Genomic DNA, 25503 nt, shown 5'->3' with positions numbered 1-25503 from the left:
AAAGTGTTTGAAGGTTCTCAGTCGTCCAGGTCATCTTAAGGTGAAGGGTTTAGTTCAGGCAACTGGACTTAATCTTGTGATCTTGAAGACGTTTTGCCTCTCATCCAAGCGGCTTCTTCAGTTCTAAAAACTAGTTTGGAGAGTCCCAGGTATTTAACCACTAGAGGTGACAGTGGGGTTTAGGCTGATGGTATCTACTAAAAGACTAAGGAAATCTTTCAACAACAGGTGTTGAATCCCAGTGAGGTGTTAATATGCTAATAGAGGGGGCCTGGTGAGAGTCGTTGACTAAACGGCCCACTGAGTAGCCTCCTACCTGTGACTCATCATCATGCAAGTCCTTAGGCTCACCTGAGGAAAGGTGACATGATAATGAGTCGTAGGTAGATATAGCTAAATACTCCAGTAAAAGATCATTTTAAATGCTAATTCTTGACCTTTTGCTTCTCTGCAGCTGCAACAAATGAACCCACGAAGCCGTTCTTTCCAAATTTATTTTATTCCATGACTGAAATATGCGCTGAGTGCAGAATGGTCTCTGCACCGGATGGGTTTGTGGTTTCTGGAGGATTGTAAAGACGATCTAAAGCAGCTCCTCTATTCCACAGCAACCAGAGGAGACGTCTTTAAACCGCCGACATGTCCCTGTTGTGTCCCTTCCTTCCTCCTTGAGGGGGAAAATAAAATAAAACCAGAAGAAAAACAGCCGAGAGGAGTGGGTTGGTGGCGTTCTGGAGGTTTGGTCTTCTCAGTCGTCGTCCACGGTGGGTGTGATGGTCACGCCCCTTCTGATCTGCCCCCAGCCAATCAGACTGAGGAACAAACAGGTAAAACATTTCAATCTTTACAATCAGGCAGACAGAAGATTTAAAAATTGAATGAAGGCAGTGTTTTCAGTGTAGCTCCACCCAGCTCCACTCTGATTGGTTTAAAGACAGTGTTTCTGCTTCCTGGTTCTTACCGCCAGTGTTTCTCCACACGTCTGCTCAGAGCGATCTTCTCCCCCACCTCTGTGCACACGGGGTTGGTGAGGACGATCTTGGCCAGATCGGCCTTGACGGCGCTCACGCGGCCGCCGGTCGACAGAGAGCCGATGTTGACCATCAGCACCTCGTTCTTGGACAGTTTCTGGACCTGCAGACGGACAAAGGAAACATTGAGGCCCGAGAGGTAAACTCCGGGAGATGCAAACACACAGCTGTGTACAGTCAGGACTACGTTTCCCACGATGCACAGCTGCTGTGCATTCAATAAAATAAAGCAAACAGTGAACACAGGAGCAAGTTGTTGGAGATACATTCATCATGGTGAAACATCTTTCTATAGATGAACAGAGCAGAGAGGAACAGTCTGGAGACATGGAGATAGAAAAACATCTACAGGAGACGACAAAGGAAAAAAAAATGACAAAAACAAGACAGGAAAAAAACAAGATACAAAACAACAAAAATGAGACAGAAAACGAGAAGCGAGACAAAAACATTAGAGAAAAGAGTGGACCTAAAACTTGTCTTAAAATCGTCCTAAATGTAAACAGCCGTGTGTCTGCAGCTGTTCACTACGTTTCCCATGATGCACGGTGGGCTCACCTTGGCGGCCTTCTTATCTCCCTCTGTACGGACTCCCAGCAGCCTCCTGAGCAGGAAGTAGGAGATCTCCAGCTCGGTGAAGATCTCTGGCAGAGCTCCGACGGCGCCCAGCACCTGACCCACCATCCGATCGGCTCGGCACAGCGTCGGGTCGATCTTGGTGCCCACACCTGAAACACGACACAGTGGGAAAACTCACTTTATTACAACAAAAACACACAAGCAGTAGGTCAGCTGCACCTTTTTTAAATTTAGCTTTCTCTACATTCCTTTGTTTCTACTGCAGCTATAGCTAAAGCTGCACAAAAAACACTTTCTCTTTTTTTCTTATCATATCTGGACGCTTCTTTAAACCAGTACTTCATTTTATTGTTGTGTTTGTAGATCCTGATATCACCGATGAAACATTAAACTTCTCTGTTGTGATTTGTTCCAACCTGTATCTGTGTGATCGTCCTCCAGGAGACGTTTAAACATCCAGCTGGTTTTTAACTCACCGATGAGGCCTCCCGGAGCAGCGTACTGCAGGTCGTTGTGCTCGGCGAACAGAGACACGATCTTGGAGAAGATGGGTTTGCACATCAGCTTCCCTTCCTGGTCTTTGGACACGATTCCTGGTCGCACCTCGATCTCCTGACCCACCTGGACGTCACACAGAGAAGAAGACGACGATCAGACTGAATCTTAGCTCCACACCATCAGTTACCATGGAGATCTAGCCCTGCAGCATCAGTTACCATGGAGATCTAGCCCTGCAGCATCAGTTACCATGGAGATCTATCCAGCTTGAAAGCTTTCTTGATAATTTCAGCTCAACACACCTGCAAAGCTCTAATCTCTCTCATGTAGTTCAGTATTCTGGTCTTTTCTAAAGTCTCACCTTCAGGACCCCTTTCAGGATGCTTCCTCCGGCCACGCCTCCTTTCAGGTCGTCGACTTCACAGCCGGGTTTGTTCACGTCAAAGGATCTGATGACTGAACAAGAAACGAGACATTGACACACAGAACAATAACAGAGAAAGAATCGATGTGGGTTTTTTTTGTATTGTTCCTACCGATGAGTCTGGGCTCGGAGGTGAAGTCTCTGACGGGGACCGGGATCTTTTTGACGATGTACTCGCAGACCACCTCGATGTTGTACTTGAGCTGGGCGGAAATGGGAATGATGGGAGCGCCCTCGGCCACCGTACCTGCAGGAGGAACGCCAGGGTTTTACAACAAGCCGTCGACATTTAACCACAACAAAAGCAACCTGTCACACTTCTAGCAGACAGCAGCCGATCTACAGGTGAGATCTACACTCAGATGAGGTATTTAAGTGACGCTCTGCTCACCCTGGACGAAGGCGAGGATCTGCTCGTACTGCTCCTTGGCCTGGCTCTCCTTCACCAGGTCGATCTTGTTCTGCAGGATGAGGATGTGCTTCAGCTTCATGATCTCGATGGCGGCCAGATGCTCCGACGTCTGAGGCTGAGGACACGACTCGTTCCCCGCTGGTAAAAAACAAACAAACACGAATCAAGATGTTTTAATCACGTGTGGAGATGGAGCTTTGATTAAAAACAACAAGTTTATTCACTGGACCTGAAGAATCCTTTAAATCTAGAGTTTAACCTGCTTCCTGAGAGGAGAGACAAACTTATAGGGGTGCATTCATTCCTTTAGATTTAAAACAAATATGGTTAGACATGGTGTTGTCTCGCTTCTGGCATCCTCTGTTACTCTTTTCAATGAAAGCAACAGCAGAAATGTTGTCGTTTTCACTGAATATTTGTGTTGTTTCCTGCATGTGTCGCTTAATTTGGCATTTTAGACTCCATCATAGAACATTAACCCTTTATTTTTACTTTAAAAAGGCTAAAAAGTTGGAAGCCTTCTGCTTATTGGGCTCATAACAGTAAAGACCAAACGGAGGAATCATTCAGATCACAGTACAGGAGCACACATGTCGTTTTGTGATCCCACACTGTGACATTCACTGGAAACAACCCAGAACCATCCTCTAACTAATCACAGCAGAAACTTAGAGTGAAACAGAGACTCACCGATGAGCAGGAGGGCGGCGTCCATGACGGCGGCTCCGTTCAACATGGTAGCCATCAAAATGTCGTGACCAGGACAGTCCACAAAGGACACGTGTCTGAGAGGAAGAAAAACTTTGTGACTGTGGCTCATTAAAATCAAAGGTTTGGTCGATAAAACGGCAGAAAATGGCAACAGAGACTCTAAATATCTGATAAACAGCCCAAGATAACAAAGACAGGTAGTTTACTGTCACAAAAGAGGAAAAATATAAAATATCTGCATGTGTGATACAGTAAGTGGACATTTTTTTATAAATAAATAAATGAATAAAGTAGAAGTGCAGCTGCTTTTATTACAACTAACAGGATTACCGACCCGGAGCCCAAATGACTGATATGGTGTTTTTGTTTGTTTGTTTGTAGAGCCAACGCCAATTATTGGTGATCAAGAAAAGCAGATAACCGATGCTTGGAGCTGATATATTATTGACTATAATGTATGAACTGCATATGATAGGAGGGAACCTGTCATTCTTTGTTCTGTTTTACATATTTCTTTAACCGAGCGATCGATCAGTTTGTCTCTAGTTTCATAATATGTCACAGTTTTATCACTTTCATTGCCCACTAAGCTTCATATTTTAAAGCATTATTATTAATCATTGTTGTCCAGATTTAGTTTCAGGTTAATCTGTGGCTTAGCCGCTAGCTTTAGCATAGCATTAGCCACTGTGAGAGGAGCCAATTTCTTGATTTGTGTTTCTTGTTCAGACGTTTCTGAGACGACAGACGGAGAGAGGAGGCTGCATCAGACCTGGAGTCGTGCATTTATCAGTAATCCAATACCAATAACTGGGAAAATGCCACTTACCGGACCAGTTTGAAGTTGCCCTTGGTGCCGGGGATGTCTGTGGGAAACTCGTCAGGAGTGCTGCTGCCACACGACCTGTAGCACTCTGGCCGGGGACAGCTGGGGTCGTCCAGCTTATAGACCTGGAACACGGAGGAGACGATCAGCATCTGTAAACATCTACCACCATCTAATCTGCTGCAGGAACCTCAAGCAAAGAACAGAGCTGCTTTCAACCTGCGAAAACGTCGGATTTAAAGTAAGTAAAAGACTCCATATTTAAAAAAGTACACAAAAGCAGAGATGTGTTATTATCTCGTATCATCAGTCTGCAAAAGTTTAAAAATCTGCCTTCACTTTCAGAAAAAGCGCCACAACAAAGACTGATCAAATCAAACATGAAACATGATGAAATTTATCATCTGCACAGAGATGTCTGTTCTGACGACTTCATCTTTTGAAAATATCACAAAATTTGTGTTGTATTAATCAACAAACTGAGTAGCAATGTTGGGATTTTCAACTGCATTTAAATTTTACTTTGAGCAAAATTTGTCTTCTACTTTTTATTATTTCACGTCTATGTTTTGCTTTCTTCGATCAATTTCTGTACGCTGATGACACTTGAGACTAGAAAAATACAGCTCAGTGACACTAATTTTACATTAGACTTCTTGAAAACACGCCAGAAAATATTGTGATGTACTTTTAGGTCTTTATCTCAGACTTCAGACAGAAAAATGTTGTGGCAGCCAGCGGGTTTGATGTTGTCGTACATCATATTTCTCCAGAAAGGTTCAAAAAACAATTGCTTACTTTATCCCATCGAGTCAAAAAGAGCACACTATAAAGGTGCCTTGTAAAGAAATAAAAGCCCCTGAATTCCCCTCAGGAATAAGTCGATCCCCTCACCTTAGCGTTAGCATATCCTAGCTTGATGGTGATGTTCCTCTCCAGCTCGTTCTTGAACCTGACGGTGTGGACGCCAGAGATGGCCTTCACTACTGTGGACTTTCCGTGGGCCACATGACCGATGGTGCCTGAACGGAAGCAAACGGAGACTTTAAAGACAGGCTGTTCCTCTTATCGACTTCCACAGACGATAGAACGTGATCAGCTGCTGGTTTACCGATGTTGATGGTGGCCTGTCTGCTGATGATCTCCTGGGAGAGAGGCGTCAAGGTCGACACGTCCTGGAAGAGAACAGCTTGCTTTAGACCGGCTAAAAAAAAATACAACACAACAAGAGCAGCGCTGCCTGGGTCCGTTTAATCCTGGAGGTGAATGGGAACAAAGGGAGGCGGCACACTGACCCGTAATAACCCCACACAGCTAACAGGAAACACCGCTGCTGACTGTCAGCACATGTACCCAGCATTACAACAGGTACGTTTGTGGCTTCTTATGGTACCAAACGACACACTAAAAATATAGACAACCGCATTTATTCTGACAGATTTTGTGATATGAGTCACGATTTTAGTGCGGATTGTGATTGGAATCTGTTCCTTTATGTCTATAGAAAATGATTTATATACCAAATATTTTTGTAGAACCACAAAGCTCAATTTATAATGATGACAATGTATTGTTTTGACACATCATTTTGAATATTACACTTGAGATTTGGATCGTATTTTCATTCCTTATTCAACTTTAGTGTAAATGAGCAATTTCCAGCTGCAGGTTTTGTGTTTAGTGGTAATAAATATTACATCTTATGTCAAAAATATTTACCCAAACAACTTAAATCACATACATCCTGACTGAATTCATAAATTTTGACATTATATTTGAGTTTATTAGGACAAACTGTCACAAATAATAGTAAATGGTTGAAGGAATAAGTGTGGATTTACTAGCAAAAACAATATATGTGTGAAACTGCCATTTTTGTCCTGTTTGTGCCGCATTATCTCGGCTCAATATCCAAATCTAGGGCTAAAAAAACAAGATATTATGAAGGTTATTAAAGCAAATAATTGTTGCAGGTAATTTAACTGCCTTTCCAATCTTATCAAGGCTTTGGCCTCAATAAAAATTTTTGTAATTCTTAATTTATTCACCATATGACACAATGGTTCTCCTAAAATGGGTTGGTTGGTGTTTTGGTTTCACAAAAATATAATTTTATTTATGCTTGCTAATGTTAAACAGAAGCTTCCTTGGCATGATAAACAAACAGGAAAGAATGGGTTTATAATCTGGCTGTATTTTTCCTGTTTGTGTTGCATTCTTTCTGATTTATCTCAAATTCTAGAGCTATAACACAATATATTATTAAGGCTATCAGTACAAAATAAATGTTCTGAGTGATTTTGCGGTCTTTCCAATGCTAACAAGGTTCTATTCTCAATAAAAACCCAGCATTTCTTCATTTTAACACAGATATCGCACTATAATAAAGGTAAAAGGCTTAAAAACTGTTTGTCTTAATGTTTATTCCACAACATAAATGACTGAATTATGCCTGCTAATGCTAATCAGAAGCTTCCTTAGCATCACAAACCAACAGGAATGAATGGATTTATAAACTGGCTGCATTATTTATTGTTATAAGACAGACGGTAGCCTATAAATGTGGCAAAAACATTGAACAGCATCGTTGTTAAGAATCCCGTTGACTTCTTTATTAAGATTTTACAAGACAGAAAAAGATGCTAATGTTCGGTTAAAACTTGACAAACAGACATTCCTGACGTGAATAACTGCTCCTACAGGCCACAGAAAAACACGTTAGAGATCACAAAGTTTGCCTAGTTTTGAAATTTTGATTAAATAAGAGCGTAAATCGCTGTTGGAAGAGAAGAGGGGTTGCTAGCTCTACGCCCCGCCGGGCCTGTCGTCATGTGCCGGGTGGTGGCGACGCAGCGCCGGCGACCGTTACCGGGTATCCCCCCCGCCTTTACCGTGACAGTCTAGGCGACACCACGCACCGATATCCACCGACACACCACAGCGACGCCGTTAAAGCGATTAAACGGACACTCACCAGAGAACTGAGGTCTTGTTTGGCCAGATGAGGCTGACCTAGCGTCGTGCCAGACTCGTCGCCCGCCATCTTGAATGAAAAAGAACGGAGGAGGCGGCTCCGGCGAATGCCTGATCAACCGGCGGAACCGTCGATTCTCACCGCCAAAAATCAGCTATTTAATCAAACAGATTGTATTTCCAATAAGATTAATATTAAAGGTTATATTTTTAGAACATGTGTTTGGTTTTAATTTATTTTCACTGACAATTTGCGGCTATAATTCGCAACTCGCGTGAATCACTGAAGTAACGGCAGCGGGGTCCTTCGTCAACGGCTGATGCAATTTATATCCACCGTAGAGGAGAGTTTTCTGTAAAAACAACAAACTGATGGATTTTAAACTGAGCTAACAACAGATTATAACCGAACGTGGCACATATCTTCATTGACATTTCCTTCGCTAAAAATTAAAGAAATATATTCCTTCCCATGTGTCAGGTCCGTCGGTGTTTAGTGACGTCATTCACATACGTGTTGTCGTCCCTTCATGCGGTTTGTAGTTCTGTGAGGTGAAACTGAACTACTTTTTGCTAATTCACTACTTTTTAAAAACTTTTTAGTAATTTTCTTTTCTTTTTTACACCATTTTAATAATTAAAATGTTCCTAATTCACTTCAGTTAACCATGAGCTAAATTAAAATGTAAATAAGGATATTGTTTTGAAACCACAGTGTCAGCTAAAATAGCTTAATATGTTAGGCAAAACTGGTGTTACTTTCTGATCAGTTGAGGTTATTCAGTTGATAAATTATTTACTCATTATTTAGGTTGTTCATAACTTATAACCATGGATATGTTTTATAGAATGGATTGTCTGAAATACTTTTTGTGGTACTTTTCAGTGCCTTTGTTGTTGTTTTTAGTCATTTGTAATGTTTCTTTCTTGTTCCTTGTCTTTGCAGTCATTTCTAGTCTCTTTGTTGCCATTTAGAGTCATTGCAGTTATTTTGAGTGTATGTGGTGTGTCTCTCTGTGATGATTTTGAGCAGGGATGTCAAACTCATTCCACAAAGGGCCGGCATGGCTGCAGGTTTTTGTTCCAACTAAGCAGCATCACACCAGACCTGACTCATTTAATCAACCGATCTCAGTCTCCAGAGAGGTCATTGGTCAGACTGTGTGCTGTAGATATGTTGGAACTAAATGCTGTAGCCTAGAGCACACAGTCTGACCAATCACCTGTCTGGAGACTGAGATCAGTTGATTGCTAAGAGAGGTCATTGGTCAGACTGTGTGCTGTAGATATGTTGGAACTAAATGCTGTAGCCTAGAGCACACAGTCTGACCAATCACCTGTCTGGAGACTGAGATCGGTTGATTAAATGAGTCAGGTCTGGTGTGATGCTGCTTAGTTGGAACAAAAACCTGCAGCCACGCCGGCCCTTTGTGGAATGAGTTTGACATCCCTGATTTTGAGTTTTGCATGTGTTCTCCATCCATGAAAGTTGTTGTAGTTGTTTTGTGTCAACATGTTTCTGTTTTGTGTTGATTTGTGGTCATTTTACAACCCTTTGCAGGTTTTTTAATCTGTTTGTGGTCATTTTGTGTTTCCTTGTAGTCATTTTCTGTCTCTCTGTGGTTATTTTACATTTCTTTGTGGTCATCCTATATCTCATTATCATCATTTTGCATCTCAATTTATGTGTCTCTGTAGTAATTTTCATCTCTTTACAGTCAATTTTTATTTCTCTGTGGTGATTTTGTGTCTATTTGTCGTCCTTTTATATCTCGTGGTCGTTTTGCATCTTTTTGCAGTGAGTTTTAATTTACTTATTGTAATTTTGCATGTCTTTATTGTGAGTTTTCATCTCTCTATGGTAATTTATGTCTCTTTGCAGTCAAGTTTAATTAGTTTATTGTAATTTTGCATCTCTTTGCAGCCAATTTTCATTTCTCAGTGGTTATTTTGTGTCTATCTGTAGTTGTTTTCTGTCTCTCTGGGGTCATTTTGCTTCTCTTTATGGTCATTTTTATACCCACTGTGATCATTTAGTATGTCTTTGCAGTCAAATTTAATTAGTTCATGCTATTTTTGCATCTCTTTGCAGTCAGTTTTAATTGTTTGTAATCATTTTGCATCTCAACAGTCAGTTTATTTGTCCCGGTGGTCATTTTCATCTCTTTGCAGGCATTTTTTAAAATCCCTGTGCAGTAATTTTGTGTACCTCTTGTTGGCCATTTTTCGTCTCTTTGTGGTCATTTTGTGTTTCCTTGTAGTCATTTTCTATGTCTCTGTGGTCATTTTGCAACCCTTTGCAGGCATTTTACTTTGTTTTTGTTCACTTTGCATCTCTTCATGGTTTCAATTTTCATCTCTCTGCAGTTATTTTGGGTCTATCTATCTACATTATGAATTAAACTGCTCAGCAGTGCATTAAAAGCGGAATATTTGGCGTTTTGATTATTTTTATGTTTTTTTTTTTTTTTTTAACTTTTAGCAGTTCCTATAAATGATCTGATGTATTTTCCTGTGGTAGTGGTCCATCATCTGGCGGATCGGCTGCGGCTCCTCTCCGCCCTTCAGTTCCGCCCAGAAGGGAAATGACGCCGGTGCAGAAGATGGCGACTGCAGAGCCTGTGGATCTCTGAGGCTCGGTACCGTCAGCTCGGAGCCGTGCGGGGGGTCTCTTCTTCTGGCAGATGGACGGTACCGACACCATGGCAGTGCACCGCTGCCCGCCGCTCTCCTGATCCCGGAATCGAACCCGCAACTTCATGTCCGAAGGAGCCAGAGCTGCCTGGTCCAAGAGGGGTTGTGGGGATTCGCACCGCCGAGGTGAGACGGCTGATTTAGCCGCTAAGCTAACGCTGCTCCCCCGGCGGAGCAGGTGTCGGACTCCCCCGTAGCTCCTGTCACCGCAGCCGAGAGTCGTGACAGTTGATTTAACCGTGTGGTTACTCACCGTGGAGCCAAATATTGCATTTTTTTTTACATTTTCCTCCTATAAATCATGTAAACGAACAGCTAGCATGTTCGGCTGTGGGTACCAGAGCTGACAGGGAGTCGTCGGTGCTGCCTTTGTTTTGGGGCTTTAATCTCTTCGTGTAGCTCACATCCCCCCATAAAAACTGAAGAAGCCGACATAGCCCGGCTGTCTAACCCGCTGCAGGGCTCCTCATGTCGGTGTAAAAGCAGTTTAACCACCGTTAGCCTCTCTGTACCGATGTTAGCCTTTAGCATAGCTCTGCCCACCTTGTTGTCATGATTGTGAGGAAACACAAACAGAAGTTTACAGCGAGGCTCTGACCCACAAGTGAGGCTCTGTAGTGACTAGCAGCTGCTTAATACGTTAGTTAACAAGACTCTGAGCTGCTCTGGTTTCAGTCTGTCAACCTGTTGTTTTTCTGGTCAGTCACATAGTCAGAGGAAAGTACACCTGGATTCACACTGATTTACAGAGCTGTAGTCTGTTAGATAAATCCTGATTTCACCCAGAAACAGCCACTTAACCTCAAGTTACCTAACTTCCTATTTTTTGTTTTATGCTTCCAGGCTGTGTGGACTAATATTGAAATGATTAAATGGTCAACTGATGGATTTGTTTGAGAAAAATCACCAAACAAGTGGATGAATTTCATTCCTATTGATCAATTATAATACCTGAAACTCAAACAAAGAGGAATTGACTTACTATTGCAAAAACCAGACAGTAATTTAAACTGATTTATAAAGTTGTTTTCTGTTAAATATGTCCTGATTTCACCCAGAAATAGTCACTTAACCTCACTTCAACTCTGGTAACTTAACTTCACCATTAATGCTTTTACATTTAGAGGTTCTGCAGACTAATATTGAAATCATTAGATGGTCAACTGATGCATTTGTTAAAGGAATAAAGTACAAAACAACAATTTAATGGATTTCCTTGCTGTTTATATAATAAAATATCAGGTCCACAGCCTTGAGAACAGTCATTTTACATTTAACTGAGCTGTAATTTGTAAACTGCTTCTGATTGGTCTGATGATCTTCTTGTGTTTTCCTCGTCTAAATCTTCTCTTTCTGTCTCTTCTGTTAGAACCAGGGAAACATAAACACAGGAAATGCGAGCGGCCCCTTAGCGCTCAGCCGTCAAAGCCTGTGATTGTTCGCCCGGGCTCCAAAAGGTACGACTTTAACACTCCGCAACGGCAAACACAAACAAACAAACTACTTTCTGTCACTATTCAGCATCATGTGACTCCTCCAGACTGTCTGCTGCTTCAGCTCCTATAGTTGGAGATTTAAGGGAGGTTAAAGGTTAGATCCTCGGAATGCAAAACCCTCCAAAGTGCTGCAGTTTCCTCCTGAAAGAATCCTCAACTTTAGCAAACGCTGAGGTCGATTTAAAGTTGTAAAAAGTCACAAGCAGTAAATAACTCTGACGTGAGAAAGAGTGGATGTTTTAGTTCTATCACATCAGTAGTTTTTATAGCAGGTGACGCTAAAAGCTAATTTCCAATAACATTCCCTGATGTACAGGCAATATAAGATTTATACATTAAAATTAATAAAACATACCTTAAAAATAACCCCCCAAAAGTGGTCTTTTTTATTATTTCATCAGAATTTTAGCAAATTATTACATCTAGTTCGCTTTTTTTATTATTTTTACTCGCAGAAGGCAGCTACTGCTAGCCATGCTAACGGACTTTAGTTAAACTTTCTTCAGAACAATAATACTTAATACTTGTACAGAACTTTTTCAGACCTTTAAAAACACAATCAGTGACCCCAAAAGAACTTCAATACATCCACAAAATTAGCATTAATTGGACATACAGTTTTAAGGACGTGAAAAACAAAAAGACCCACCAACAAACATTCCTCTATTTATTACTGAGATTATTATTATTAATTCTGACCCACTTTTCTGTCCCACTCCTCTATCTAAAGTCTTCACACAGCGTTAGGTTGTCGGATTAAATTAAACTAATTCCAGTTTATGACAGTGTGGGTGTTTAATTCAGTACTTTCACATCTGTCACATAAATTATGTTTGGTCCATCTTCACAAGTTGCAGCAAAGTCGATTAAAACAAGATAAAAACTGGAATAAACTGGAATTAGCTTAACTGCAGCTAATGTTTGCTTCATAACGTTGGTAACGGGACTGATTTTCTCTGCAGTTCTGATTGTTTTTGCCACATTTTGTTGACATAAACGACGCGGTCAGAAGTATGCGGACGGTTTGTGGTGGAGCTGCAGCCCGAGCGTCCGCATACTTGTGGCCGTGCGACTGGAGATGTTCATGCTTTAATGTGGCGGTTGTGTTGGCTTTGTCGTCCAGGTGATTGACGCTCAGAAAAGGGACTTTGTTAGCATCCACTGGACACAAGGGGCACTGTCCTCTGATTGGCTCGGACACCCCCCTCTGACATGCCCGTGGCCAATCAGAGGTGAGTGTGCTGTGTGTGTGTGTGTGTGTGTGTTCTCTATCAGTGATGATGTGTGTGTTTGTTTTCTTCCTACACGTGTGGTTCTGTGTGTTCTCAGTGAGGCCGTTGTTTGTACAGATTTCTCTTCTTTCTCTTTTCTTTTCCCGCCGTCTGACGTTTTTTTCCCGGTGTGTCGGCGGACAGAACGGTGGAGGAGTAACAGCTGAAGTGCTGAGCTTTTAACCCTCCTGTTGTCCACATTCACGGGCACCAAAAAATATTGTTTCCTTGTCTGAAAAAAAATCAAAAACTTCAGCAAAATAAATTCCCCAAAAGTTTCTGAAAATATTTTCAAAAAAATCTTCAAAACAAAATCTTACAAATATCTAAAGTGATCCCATATATATCAGTAAAACTTCTAATATTTTCATAAAAAATACATTCACATAAAAATCAACCAAAAGCCAGTGCATTTTGTTTGGTTTTTCTGTGAATGTTGTGAAACATTTTTAACATTTCTTTTTTTCCACCAAAAAATGTTGAAAATGTGGACATCAGAAGTTTCACTGTGAAAACAAATACATATACTTTTTCCCACTTTTTCAAACTTGAGAACGGGTCAATTTTGACTAGCAGGACGACACAAGGGTTAAATCTGAGCGTCCTGTCGAATGCCCTTCCAGCCCCTCACTTTCTGTTCTCAGCTGAGTTCTCAGAAACAAATCTTTCTCCTCTGAGAGGCTTTAACGTCTTTGTGTATACAGAGTTCATGTTTCAGTGTCCGTCTGTCCGTCCTTTATGTCGGTACCGAGGCGGCTGCGGCTCAGATTTCTGAACTCTCCCTTCCTCCTGCCTCCAGGTGTGTTATGTCGGGGGCGGATGTGGAGGTGTACCTGTCCCAGGTGCACGATGGGAGCGTGTCGTCGGGCTTCCGGGCGCTGTACGAGGAGCGTCTGCTGCTGGACGTCACGCTGTTGATAGAGGAGCACCACTTCCAGGTACACGAGTAAAACACACAGCATTAAAACCACCTACAGCTGCTGCCAGATCACCTCTGATCACTGTTCATAAACATGGACCTCTACGGGGGTCCTGTGACTGGATCCTTTCAGTCCACTGGGTTCCTGCATGGGCTCTTCCTGGACCAGGATTGTACCAATAAAAACTGTTGGCCCAAAAATATGGTCTACTCCAGATTTAGCCCATCTAAGCATAGAGGTTTTTGATCTGGTCTGAAGTGGTTCAGATGCAACACAATGCACTTAAAACTCCATGTTTTTACATTTCTAAATAGAAAATAATGGCTTTCCGTATAAAAATATTTTGTTTTGTGGAGTCAAGATTTAACCCACCTATAATACATTAAAATAAACATTTTAAAATGCATCTTAACTATAAAATACACCTTAACACTATAAATACATCTCAAGACTATAAAATACATCTTAACACTTTGATGCATGTTTTAAGACTTTGAAATATGTCTTAACATTATAATAGACTTAACTCTATAAAATGCACCTTATCACTATAAATACATTTAATACTATAAAATAAACACTGTAAAAAATTCCTAAAATTACAAAATACGCCTTAACATTTTAATGTACATTTTAATACTTTAAAATGCATCTTAACACTATAAAATATGTTAGCTGAAAAATAATCAATATAAAATATGTCTTAATCCTGTAAAATGCATCTAAAAAAATAAAATATATTTAATACTATAAAATAAACACTTTAAAATGATTCCTAAATTCTATAAAATACACCTTATCACTATAAATGCATCTAAATACTATGAAATAAACACCATAAATACATCTTAATACTATGAAATAAACACTATAAATACATCTTAACAATAGGAAATGCTTCTTAACACTATAAAATAAGCACTTCAAAATACTGCTTAAATCTATAAAATACACCTGAACACTATGAATACTCCTTAACACTATAACAAACACAATAATATACGTCTTATTACTATAAAATAAACACTATAAAATATATCTGAATCCTCTAAAACATCCTGTGCTTTAATCCCCGTCTGCCTGGTGTCTTCTCCCTCCTCCAGGCCCACAAGGCGCTGCTGGCCACCCAGAGCGACTACTTCCGGGTCATGTTCACGGCAGACATGAGGGAGCGGGACCAGGACAAGATCCACATGAAGGGGCTGACGGCCGCCGGCTTCGGCCACATCCTGCGCTTCATGTACTACGGCTCCCTGGAGCTCAGCATGCCCACCGTCCAGGAGATCCTGCAGGTAACCGAGCCGCCTCATGTGAACGTTTGTGTTTGAACCGGAGCCCACGGGGAAACTCACCTCTCGCCGTCCCTCGCAGGCGGCCATGTACGTCCAGCTGACGGAGGCGGTGGAGTTCTGCTGCTCCTTCCTGCTGGCCAAGATCTGCCTGGAGAACTGCGCTGAGGTCATGCGTCTCCTGGAGGACTTCAGCGTGGGCGTGGAGGGCGTCCAGGAGCAGCTCGACAACTTCCTGCTCGACAACTTCGTCCCCCTCATGAGCCGAGCAGACTTCCTGTCCTACCTCAGCCTAGAAAGACTGCAGGTCCGTCTGGGCAAATCGTTGGATTTATAAATACTCTCACACACCTACAGCTCCTGTGTTCAGCCTGTCCAAAGCTTTAGTCACCATCTTTGTCTAGTTTACTTGAATTAGTGTAAGACAATGCAATGACATAAGATACAATGAGATAAGATAAAGCAATATAAGATGAGATTACTTAAGTTTAGGTGAGATGGGATGAGATAAGATCAAATCATGTGAGACGAGATGAGACAGACATGAGATAAAATACGAGATGAGAAAATAAAATGAACTGAGATAAGATAATCTAAAAGATGAAACATAAGATACAATGAGATAAAATATGAGAAAAAATAAAATGAGATGAAATAAGATGAAACCCAGTAAGACAAAATGAGACACTGAGATAAAATAGATAAAATATGATGAAATGAAGCACAATAAGATGAGGTGAGATAAGAAGATGAGATACAATGAGAAAAGATATAATAAAGTAACATGAGATAAGCTGAGATGATAGATGAGACATGATAAGATGAGGTCAAATGAGATACGATAAAATAAGATGAGAAGATACAATATGAGAGAAAATAAGATAAAAACAGACTGAGATGAGATGATAAAAGATGAGCCAAGATAAAATAAGATGAGATAAATAAGAACATGAGATGAGATCAAATAAAATGAGAAAAGATAGCATGAGATGCGATGATATAAGATGAGACAAGAAAAGATAAAATGAGAGAAGATAAGATGGGAAAAGATGAAATGAGATGAGATAAATAACGAATTAAGATGGATAAGATAAATTGAGATGAGACAAAATAAGATGAAAAACAATGAGATGAGATGCAGTAAAATAAAACAAGGTACGATTAGATGAGCCTTTATTAATCCCACTGTGGGGAAACTTGCAGTGTTGCAGCAGCAAAGTCAGACAGGTGCAAACATTTAGCAAATATAGTCCAGAAATAAATATATACATAATATACATAATTACTAATTATAGAAATGACAGTACTGCACATGCCAGCGGTATTCCACAGATTCTTTCATGAACAGCTTTGTGTGGAACATATTTAGACTGATAGGAGGAATAAATGAAGCTTCACTCAGAGGGGAAAAGTAAAACCAAAGCTGCCCGATCGGTCAATGAGACGCAGATAAACCGTCTTCCAGTCTCACTTCCAGTTTTTCTTTTCTCTGGACCAGGCGTACCTGAACAGCGACGCTCTGAGCCGATTCCCAGAAATCGAGCTGTATGAAGCCGTGCAGGCGTGGCTGCGACACGACCGGCGGCGCTGGAGGCACACCGACACCATCGTTCAGTCCATCCGCTTCTGCCTCATGACGCCCGCCAACATCTTCGAGAAGGTCAGTCCATGATTCACGTTGGACTGTTTGTTTTTTTTATAATTAGATGATCAAAGCTAAATCTGTCTGATGTACTACACAATGTAAATGTATGAAGTATATAAATATAAAGCATTGGAAAAGACAAAAAAATTGAAAAAGCAGCAACAAAACATTAGAAAAGAGTGTAAATATTAAAAAACTCACAATGAAACTTTAGAGAAGAGCATAAATATTTAAAAAGGAGCAATAAAACATTTTAAAAGAAAGTATAACTTCAGAAAAAAGACAATAAAACATTAGAAAAAGAAAGTAAAACTTCACAAAAAGCCAATGAAGCATGTTAAAAAGCAACAATAAAACATTTTTAAGAGACGGTAAAATGTTAGAAAAGGCCGTACATATTAAAAAACAACAGTAAAACTTTAGGAAAGTCAGAAAACATTTAAAAGCAACAATAAAACATTAATAAAGACAATGAACATCAAAAAAGCAATAAAATAAAAGCCATCACAGAACATTAGTAAAGACCATTAACAGTTGAAACAACACAACATGAATTACCCATAATGCCTCGCTCTCATCAGAAGCCTGTAGAACAGACGTTTTACCTCCAGGTTTTCTCCTCCTTCCTGCTGCAGGTGAAGACGTCAGAGTTCTACCGCTACTCCAGACAGCTGAGGCAGGAGGTGGACCAGGCGCTCAGCTACTTCCACGACGTCAACCAGCAGCCTCTGGTGGAAACCCGCTCCAACCGGATCCGCTCGGTTCGACCGCAGACCGCCGTCTTCAGGGGGATGATCGGCCACAGCATGGTCAACAGCAAGATCCTGCTGCTGCAGCGACCCAAGGTGGACCCATCAGTTTTTTATTTAGCTTTAGTTTCACCCATGCTCCTGAATCTACTCTAATCTGAGCAGAAATGTGAGGATTTGATGCTTTTCTTTGCCACACATGATGCAAACTAAATATCTTTTGGTTTTATTTTGCCTTAACAGGACTTTTGAATGCGTCCAGTTAGTCTGTAGCTACATCATAATGGGTGTTTTTCAATAATTATTGTCATTTAAATGGTGTCGTTTTGTCCATTTTTATAAATACATCATTACTTTCAAACCTGTTTGTGGATTTTGGGGTTCAGAGGGTTAAATCCTTCAGGATCTCGATGTCTTTGTGTCAAAACGTCGCACCAACTTACATGCTTAAATGTGAGCTTTTTGGCATTTATACAGAACAGCAGTGAAGCAGAGTTAAAGCAGACTGTTTTGGGTGAATTTTTAAGGGGATTTTGATGATTTTCTACTTAGATTTGTTCAGTTTCCCCAACGAAACCACACTAAGTGCACCCAAGAACCACCTGAACGTTAAAAATCCAACGATTCTAGGCGTTTTTCCAACTGTTGGCTCCAAAAAATTGTCTTTTTTTTTTATATATTATAAGGACAACATGACTTTCAGTGGATTTTAGAGTTCAGAGGGTTAAATCTTTTGTTTCTTTGCATCAAAACATCGCACCATGCTTGAATGTGAGGTTTTTGGCATTTAAACAAAGCAGCAATGAAGCAGGATTGAAGCAGACTGTCTGTTTTTAAGCAAAACGTGTCGAACAAAGTCATTTTGATGAAGTATCTTGAATTTAATCAGGCAGAAAGGCAGGTCACAGATGATTAATTCAAAATCTGACAGATAAATGCTGTCATTTTGGTGTTTTTGCCTCTTAAACTCAGGCTAATTTGATTGCCTAGTGTGCTGTCGCTAACTCACACTTACTGGTGCTAACTGGTGTCTCTCAGGTGTGGTGGGAGCTGGAGGGCCCTCAGGTGCCGCTGCGACCCGACTGCCTGGCCATCGTCAACAACTTTGCCTTCCTGCTGGGCGGAGAGGAGCTCGGACCCGACGGGGAGTTTCACGCTTCCTCCAAAGTCTACCGCTACGACCCCCGGCAGAACTCGTGGCTACGCATGGCGGACATGTCTGTTCCCAGGTTAGAGCGTCCAGAGCTCACCAGTTCTTAGTAGGGGTCGACTGATAGGGGTTTCCCAGGGCCGATGTTGATTATTGGTAATCAAGAAAGGCTGATAACTGATATTTGGAGCCAATAACAGTTTATTTTCACTTTCTATCACTTGTATTGTCCACTAAGTTCCATGTCTTAAAATATTATTATTGTTTTCCAGACTCTTTCAGGTTAATCTGTGGCTGCCTTAGCTTAGCTGCTAGTTGTTAGTATAGCCTTGGCTGCTATGAGAAGCTAACTTCCTGGTTTGTGTTTCTTATTCAGTTTTTGCTGCTTGAGAGACATTTCTGTGACGGCAGACAGAGAGAGGAGGCTGCATCAGACCTGGAGTGGAGCATTTAGTTTATCAGTAATCAGCCAATGAAAATAAGAATACAGATCATTAGAAAAATGCCAAGTATCAGCCATGCTAATCAGTCCATCCCTAGTTCTTACCGTGCTTCTTCTTCTGTGATCTTTCCTGTGTATTCATGCCATGTTTTGTTAATTTGAACGCAATGTTTCAGACGCTCTCCGACCTTCTACTGATTAATTATTTATTCATGGATACCTATTCGTGGTGTTTGTTGTTTGCAGGTCAGAGTTTGCCGTCGGCGTCATCGGTAAGTTTATTTATGCGGTGGCGGGCCGCACGCGAGACGAGACCTTCTACTCCACGGAGCGCTACGACATCACGGAGGACCGCTGGGAGTTCGTGGACCCGTACCCCGTCAACAAGTACGGCCACGAGGGGACGGTTCTGAACGGTAAACTGTACATCACGGGCGGCATCACGTCCTCCTCCACCTCCAAACAGGTGTGCGTGTTCGACCCGGGGCGGGAGGCCGGAGGAGGCGGCGGCGGCGGGAGCTCGGGCGGGTCGGACTCTCACAGGACACGCGCCGGCCGAGGCCCGCTGCTGCCCGGCACCCACGCCAGCTGCTGGGAGAACAAATCCAAAATGAACTACGCACGCTGCTTCCACAAGATGATCTCCCACAACGGGAAGCTGTACGTGTTCGGAGGCGTGTGCGTGATCCTGCGGGCGTCCTTCGAGTCGCAGGGCTGCCCGTCCACCGAGGTGTACGACCCAGAGACTGACGAGTGGACCATCCTGGCCTCCATGCCCATCGGCCGCAGCGGCCACGGGGTGGCGGTGTTGGACAGGCAGATCATGGTGCTGGGCGGTCTGTGTTACAACGGCCACTACAGTGACTCCATCCTCACCTTCGACCCCGATGAGAACAAATGGAAGGAGGACGAGTATCCCAGGATGCCTTGCAAACTGGACGGTCTGCAGGTGTGCAGTCTGCACTTCCCAGAGTATGTGCTAGAGCACGTGAGACGCTGCAGCTGAGGTCTGCTGCAACACGCCTCCTTTTCTACAACTGGGAATGCACTGTTCACAGACTGAGGTCTCCCGCTGGGGGTTCAGGTGTTTACAGGTGGGAGACTCCGCAGGCTTTTAACCTAGAGACCAGCACTTACCTTCAGGTGAGGGAGACGTGGCCGGGGCCGTAGAGTTGCTCTTCCTAATGAAGGCAGTGAAAGCGTGGCGACGCGTCACACGTTAACGGTCAGCTTGAACACTTTCAGAATTAGCTTTCTCAGAAAATCAAGGAAAAATAATAATGGAGAGGAGAAAAAAAGGTGTCATTCAGCCGGTTTATGTTCGGACTGTGGTCGGTTTCCTGTTCTACTACTCACCTACTGTATTTAGGCTGTTCAGTCAGGCCGAATGCAGAAACGCACTGGAAGCGTCTCATTCATCCGATAATTCAGATTCACCTGCATCACACATCTTACTCCAATGAGGTTCCTTCTTAAGGTTTCACATATTCAGATCCTGTGTATCTCTACCCAAGTTGCACTTGTTGAGAAATAGATTAGTAAAAGTCAAAAATGCCCTCTAAGATATTTAACAGCAAGCTTACAATCAGGTATATAAACAGAATGTAACACTATATACGGTAGTGTAGTTCACTTTGTAGCCTCTCCAAGTGTATGAAGCCGACTGTAGAGACCATTAAAGGGATATTATGGCGACGTTACAGATGCTGCTGATGCTTACATCTGCTTCCAGCTGTCAACTGTCACTTTATAAATCCATGAATTCAGTTCTCGCTTCCAGTGCGTTCCGGCTATTAGTCCGATAATTCTGCTCTTTGCTTCCAGATATGCACCAAACTGTGCTCATGTTGGTACAACAAAGCATCACCGAGTCTTTCTGTGCCCCGCCGTCGCTCAGACTCCCAGTTTCAGAGTAAATGTTTGTGTGTTTGGGTTCATTCTTCATTTACTAGACCGGTGACGACGTTCAACTCCACAGTTTAGGAAATAAAGGTCTTCGTTTCAGAGCCGCAGTGCTTCACCCGCCCTCGTCTACATTCCCTGCACTTCATTGGTTGTGATTGTGTCTAGATGCACAGTTTAACAGCTTCCACCTTCCCAGCAGCCCCAGTATTACAACACGCCGGAACGCTGGAGACTTTCCAGTGTCTGAAATCAACTTTCTGGTAGATAAACTATTAAATAACCAATGAGTTTAAACATTAAGAAACACTGGACCTCATGCAAGAACTTCATTGCACTCCAATGATAATACAGCACCTGAAACGTTTCGAAAATAATGTTACAGTTGTACGCTGACAGAAATAGACACGTAAAGGTTTGATGTGAAGCTAGGAGCTGTTACGACAGAAGCAGTGAGGGGAAAAAAGATGATTTTCATGCTGGACAACGGTCTTAAACTCATCCAAAAAATCATTGCCATAAATCCCACACAAGATCTAAAAATGCAGATACCACACTGCTTTTGGATAATCCTGTACCAGCAAACTGTCGTCCTCGGCTTTCTGATCACTTTCCAACCAGCTCGTTGAGGAAAATTTACTTTAACAGTCCACAGCTTATAGGAATAACGTGGTTGTTTCTGTCTCAGAACAATTAATACGTCAATGAATATAATCAGTTTACAAATAATTAGCTTTAAATATTTGATTTAAAGGCATCATAAGCATCGAACCTTATGAAATTCACATGTCAAAAAAATCATTTGGCAGCTGCTGAAATCTGCTAAGCTAGCTAGAACTTCTCAACTAAAGGTCTAGCGAGCTTAATTTCTCCTTTGAAAACAATATACTGAATAACCAAAGTCTTTGTCAGTTCATTAAACTACTGACAGTAATTACTGAAAAATCACTGACTACACTTCACTTTAGTTTTAGCAAAGGCTAGCACATAATTTAATTTATTGATTTTTAAACACAAAATTATGTGATTTAAAGATAATTTAACCACTAAATCACATAAAAGTCGCAAGAGGCAAAAAATGAGGTGGCAGCTACTAAGATCTGTTAAGCTAGTTAGCGTTAGCAGTCGTTTAGCTACATTTAAATCTTCGATTGAGCTGATGCCTTATTTATGAGTAATCAAAATGAAGGGAATAATCAAAATGTTTACCAGTGTATTAAAGTTGAGGGTTTTTTTTCTTTTGCAAATAACAAGTGGGGAAGAACCAAAAACTGTTGACTTTAGCTTTAGCTAAGGCTAGCTGCTGCTATCTCAATAGCTAGCTTTTACTTTCTGTAGCTTAGCTTGTTTTCTGTGGTAGAGAGTATAGTAAATGTGCAGATGAGTTACAAATTAATAGATCAAAATATGTGATTTAAAGATAATTTAACAACTAAATCATATATGTCACAAGAGGCAAAAAGTGACATGGCAGCTGCTGAGATCTGTTAAGCTAGCTAGCGTTAGCAGACATTTAGCTACATTTATTTCTTTTGTTGTATAATGTAATTCAGCTGCTTCCTTATTTATATGAGAAAAAATGAATAACCAAAATGTTTGTCAGTTAAGGGAAAATCTAAACTGGACTTTAGCTTTAGATAAGGTTAGCCACAGTAGCTAGCCTTCATTTTATATAGCTTTCAGAGTTGAGCTGTGTACTTAGCTTGCTTTTTACGGCAGAGAGTGCAGCAAAGGTACAAATTAGTTGCAGTTTTATACATTAAAATATGTGGTGTGAAGACATTTAACAACCAAAATAACATAAAAGTCACAAAAACTAAATGGCAGCTAATGGGGAAAATCTGAGCTTTAGGTTCAGCTAAGGCTAGCTATGGCTAAGTCAGATGCTAGTTTTCCTTTGAAACAGGCTTCTGACTTTAGTTTTGTAGCAGAAGTACAAATATTGCTTTTTGTATTTTGAGTGTAAGCACATTTAAAATGCCATTTTCATGACAATTACAGGATTTTTTTCTATTGCTCCACAAGTGCTAGAAATAAGGCTCAGTTTTGCTACAATATAACAATAAAACATCATAAAGCCTTGTAGTAAATCGTTCAGCAATGATAAAGAACGTAGTATGAATGCTGCACTGCTTTTGTGGTCATTATAAATTTGGTTTTAGATCATTTTTGTATCTCATTTAATCAGAGAATTCATTCAGCTTGTCATTATTTAAAACTAGACAAGTCTGACCCACTCGTCTTTGAAAAAATAGGCAAACAAGTTCTCTTCAATCACTTGTGATTCTTGCTTGAGGTCTGTTGTTTGTTTATGTCTCAGCTCATCTACATATTTCACATCATGAATTTCATCTCCCATTAGTGGAGCTCAAACCTCTCAGCTGTGAATGACTCTAGAAAAACAACCTGCTAGTGTTGAAAGGATTTCTGTCTCTAAAGCTGAGCAGTTCCAGCATATCGGTCAGACTGTGTTTATTTCAGACACTGCAAAGTCCCTAAAAGTGCCATTTTCCAGCAGATTCAAGCTCGCTGGGTGTCATAAGTTGCACGTCTCAGCAGTCCGTGATCCTGCAGCCCAGCAAACCGAGCTCAATGACCAACTCCATGTTTCTGTCGTATTTATTTTTCTTTATTTTTTCTCATGAGCCAACTGTGAAAAGGGCTAGAGCACATACTGATGCAGTTCTGTCTGCCAGCTGCGTATTTAAGTTATTTATTTTCCAAGGTATTGCTTCTCACCGAGCTATGCAGTAACTGTTAGTAGGATTATTTATTATGATCAGAAGTTCATGGTGTTGTTTTCAGACTGTCCTGGTTCCTCGTTTCGTCCTCTTCATCCCAGCAGCTCTGCATGAGGCTCGTGAATGGAGGTTTAGTTCGATTGAAATCAGCAAACAGAGTTGAAAGGCATCGACTTTAGACAGGACTTACAGCTCAGCAGGTACATTTTCATTTACGGTTTAAGATGACATTAAATGTGTTCCAGTCTGCAGAAACTCTTCATCTTCCTGTATGCAAATTCTCATTCAGCAGAAGTTACATGGAGCTTTTTCATGGTTTGAAATGCGACACGTGTTTGGTAGACCTTCTGAGCTGCAGCTTTCATGCGATGCCACTTGGGTTTTGTGGAAATCTTCTCCCACTTCCATGCCTCCGCAGCTGTGTGTCAGATTTATAAATCATCTTCAGACAGAGGGAAATACTTGAAAGATGTTTTGGCATCTGAGAATTCATTTCAAACGTCGAATGAGCTGATTATTAGCAAAGAAAAAACTGCAGATCCTCACATCTGAGAAGCTGAAAGCAGCAAATGTTTAGCGTTTTTGCCTGAAAAGGTAATACATTTATTTTCTTCCCATCAACTACTTGATTAATCGACTCATCCTAGGAGCAAAAGTTCTGCTGCTACGTCTTACTGCTAAATTGTGAACTAAATAAATGAACTTTTTCTGTTACAAAGGCCAAATTTCAACACTTTCATCGTTTAGATTTGTCAGGATTTTGCTTGAAAAATAGTTTTCTTTCCATCAACTACTTGATTAATCAACTAATCCCTGCAGTCACAACGCTGTAGCTGCAATTAATTTGACTAGATTTTCCTATTCTAAACCAATAAAGAACACTAAACTTCAACACTTTAATTGTTCAAATGCTTGAAAACTGTATTAATTTGATTTCTTCCCAACAACTATTTGATTAATCGACTCATCCTCGTAGCCACAGCACTATTGCTACTCGCCATTTTGCAGTGCTAAGCTAATCACACTGGAACTCAGCCCAAAGTAGAGTTTTTTTCCCTGCTTTCAAACTCTACTTTCCCCCAAGTTTCAACAGTTTCATTGCTCAAATCTCTCCAGTTTTTAGGCTAGAACCATTTCAGATCTCTCCTGCATCCCTTTCCTTCATCCACGCTGTCAGAGGCAGGTCTGTTCAGGGGACACGAGCTTCTTTTACTTCCTCATCTCTTATGTCTGCTGTGTGTTGCTGCAGCTGATATCATGAACATCTCGTGTTCCGCTCGCTGTTCCTCCTCATCCTCACGTCACCGTTTGAAGAAGAAACTTGTAACGATGAAGTACTACTGTCCCGATCTGAGGCACATCCAGTCATAGCGCAGCGTCCTTTAGTCCACCAGTCTTCAGTCTGTCAGTAGGAAAACAGAATAGAGGATTTAAAAAAAAAAAAAAAAGAAGAAGAAGAAAACATACCTTGCTACAACGACTGTATCCGAAAAAAATCAGATTAACATATCTTATAATCTGAGTAGGAACTCTTTGGAAACGATTTGTAACTTCTTTCCAGAAATAAATGTTCATATCGGTCGACTTTCAGCTCCTGCCTCGGTTGTTTTCTGTCCATGTGTCTTTTATGTCTGTTAATGCCAGGATTTATTTAGAGTTATTGGTACGTAAAGATGATGAACTTAATATTTAACTTAGTCTGGTAAATTAGCATAAATAATAATATTGTAGAATATTATTTTTATAATTT

The 25503-nt window shown here is 41.1% G+C and overlaps 2 protein-coding genes across 3 annotated transcripts; one reads left to right on the top strand and one right to left on the bottom strand.

Moving 5' to 3' along the window:
- Window positions 1-480: 480 nt before the first annotated feature.
- On the bottom strand, window positions 481-7596 carry eif2s3 (eukaryotic translation initiation factor 2, subunit 3 gamma). The gene is made up of 12 exons (XM_022204593.2): window positions 7456-7596; window positions 5593-5656; window positions 5376-5503; window positions 4485-4606; window positions 3635-3729; window positions 2924-3082; window positions 2645-2779; window positions 2470-2564; window positions 2087-2231; window positions 1590-1759; window positions 962-1134; window positions 481-812 (listed from the first exon to the last, which is right to left on the bottom strand). The coding sequence occupies exons 1-12, from the start codon at window positions 7522-7524 to the stop codon at window positions 749-751; spliced, it is 1419 nt and encodes a 472-aa protein (XP_022060285.1). The 5' UTR covers window positions 7525-7596; the 3' UTR covers window positions 481-748.
- klhl15 (kelch-like family member 15) lies at window positions 5655-25343 on the top strand. Of its 2 annotated transcripts, none has more exons than XM_051940129.1 (10): window positions 5655-5849; window positions 9976-10274; window positions 11518-11605; window positions 13715-13853; window positions 14939-15127; window positions 15207-15431; window positions 16623-16784; window positions 17405-17614; window positions 18557-18747; window positions 19357-25343. In XM_051940129.1, exons 2-10 carry the CDS (start codon window positions 10214-10216, stop codon window positions 20114-20116), a joined length of 2025 nt encoding a protein of 674 aa, XP_051796089.1. In that variant the 5' UTR covers window positions 5655-5849; window positions 9976-10213; the 3' UTR covers window positions 20117-25343. The 2 variants fall into 2 exon arrangements, with proteins under 2 accessions (XP_051796089.1, XP_051796090.1); XM_051940130.1 differs by lacking the exon at window positions 5655-5849 and adding an exon at window positions 12768-12876 and having other exon boundaries at window positions 10232-10274.
- The last annotated feature ends 160 nt before the right edge of the window (window positions 25344-25503 follow it).

The sequence above is a fragment of the Acanthochromis polyacanthus genome, chromosome 20 (genome assembly GCF_021347895.1).
Source record: "Acanthochromis polyacanthus isolate Apoly-LR-REF ecotype Palm Island chromosome 20, KAUST_Apoly_ChrSc, whole genome shotgun sequence".
Classification (NCBI taxonomy): Eukaryota; Metazoa; Chordata; class Actinopteri; family Pomacentridae; genus Acanthochromis; species Acanthochromis polyacanthus.
Note: the sequence above shows the minus strand (reverse complement) of the source record. Positions and strands in the feature narration are given on the sequence as shown.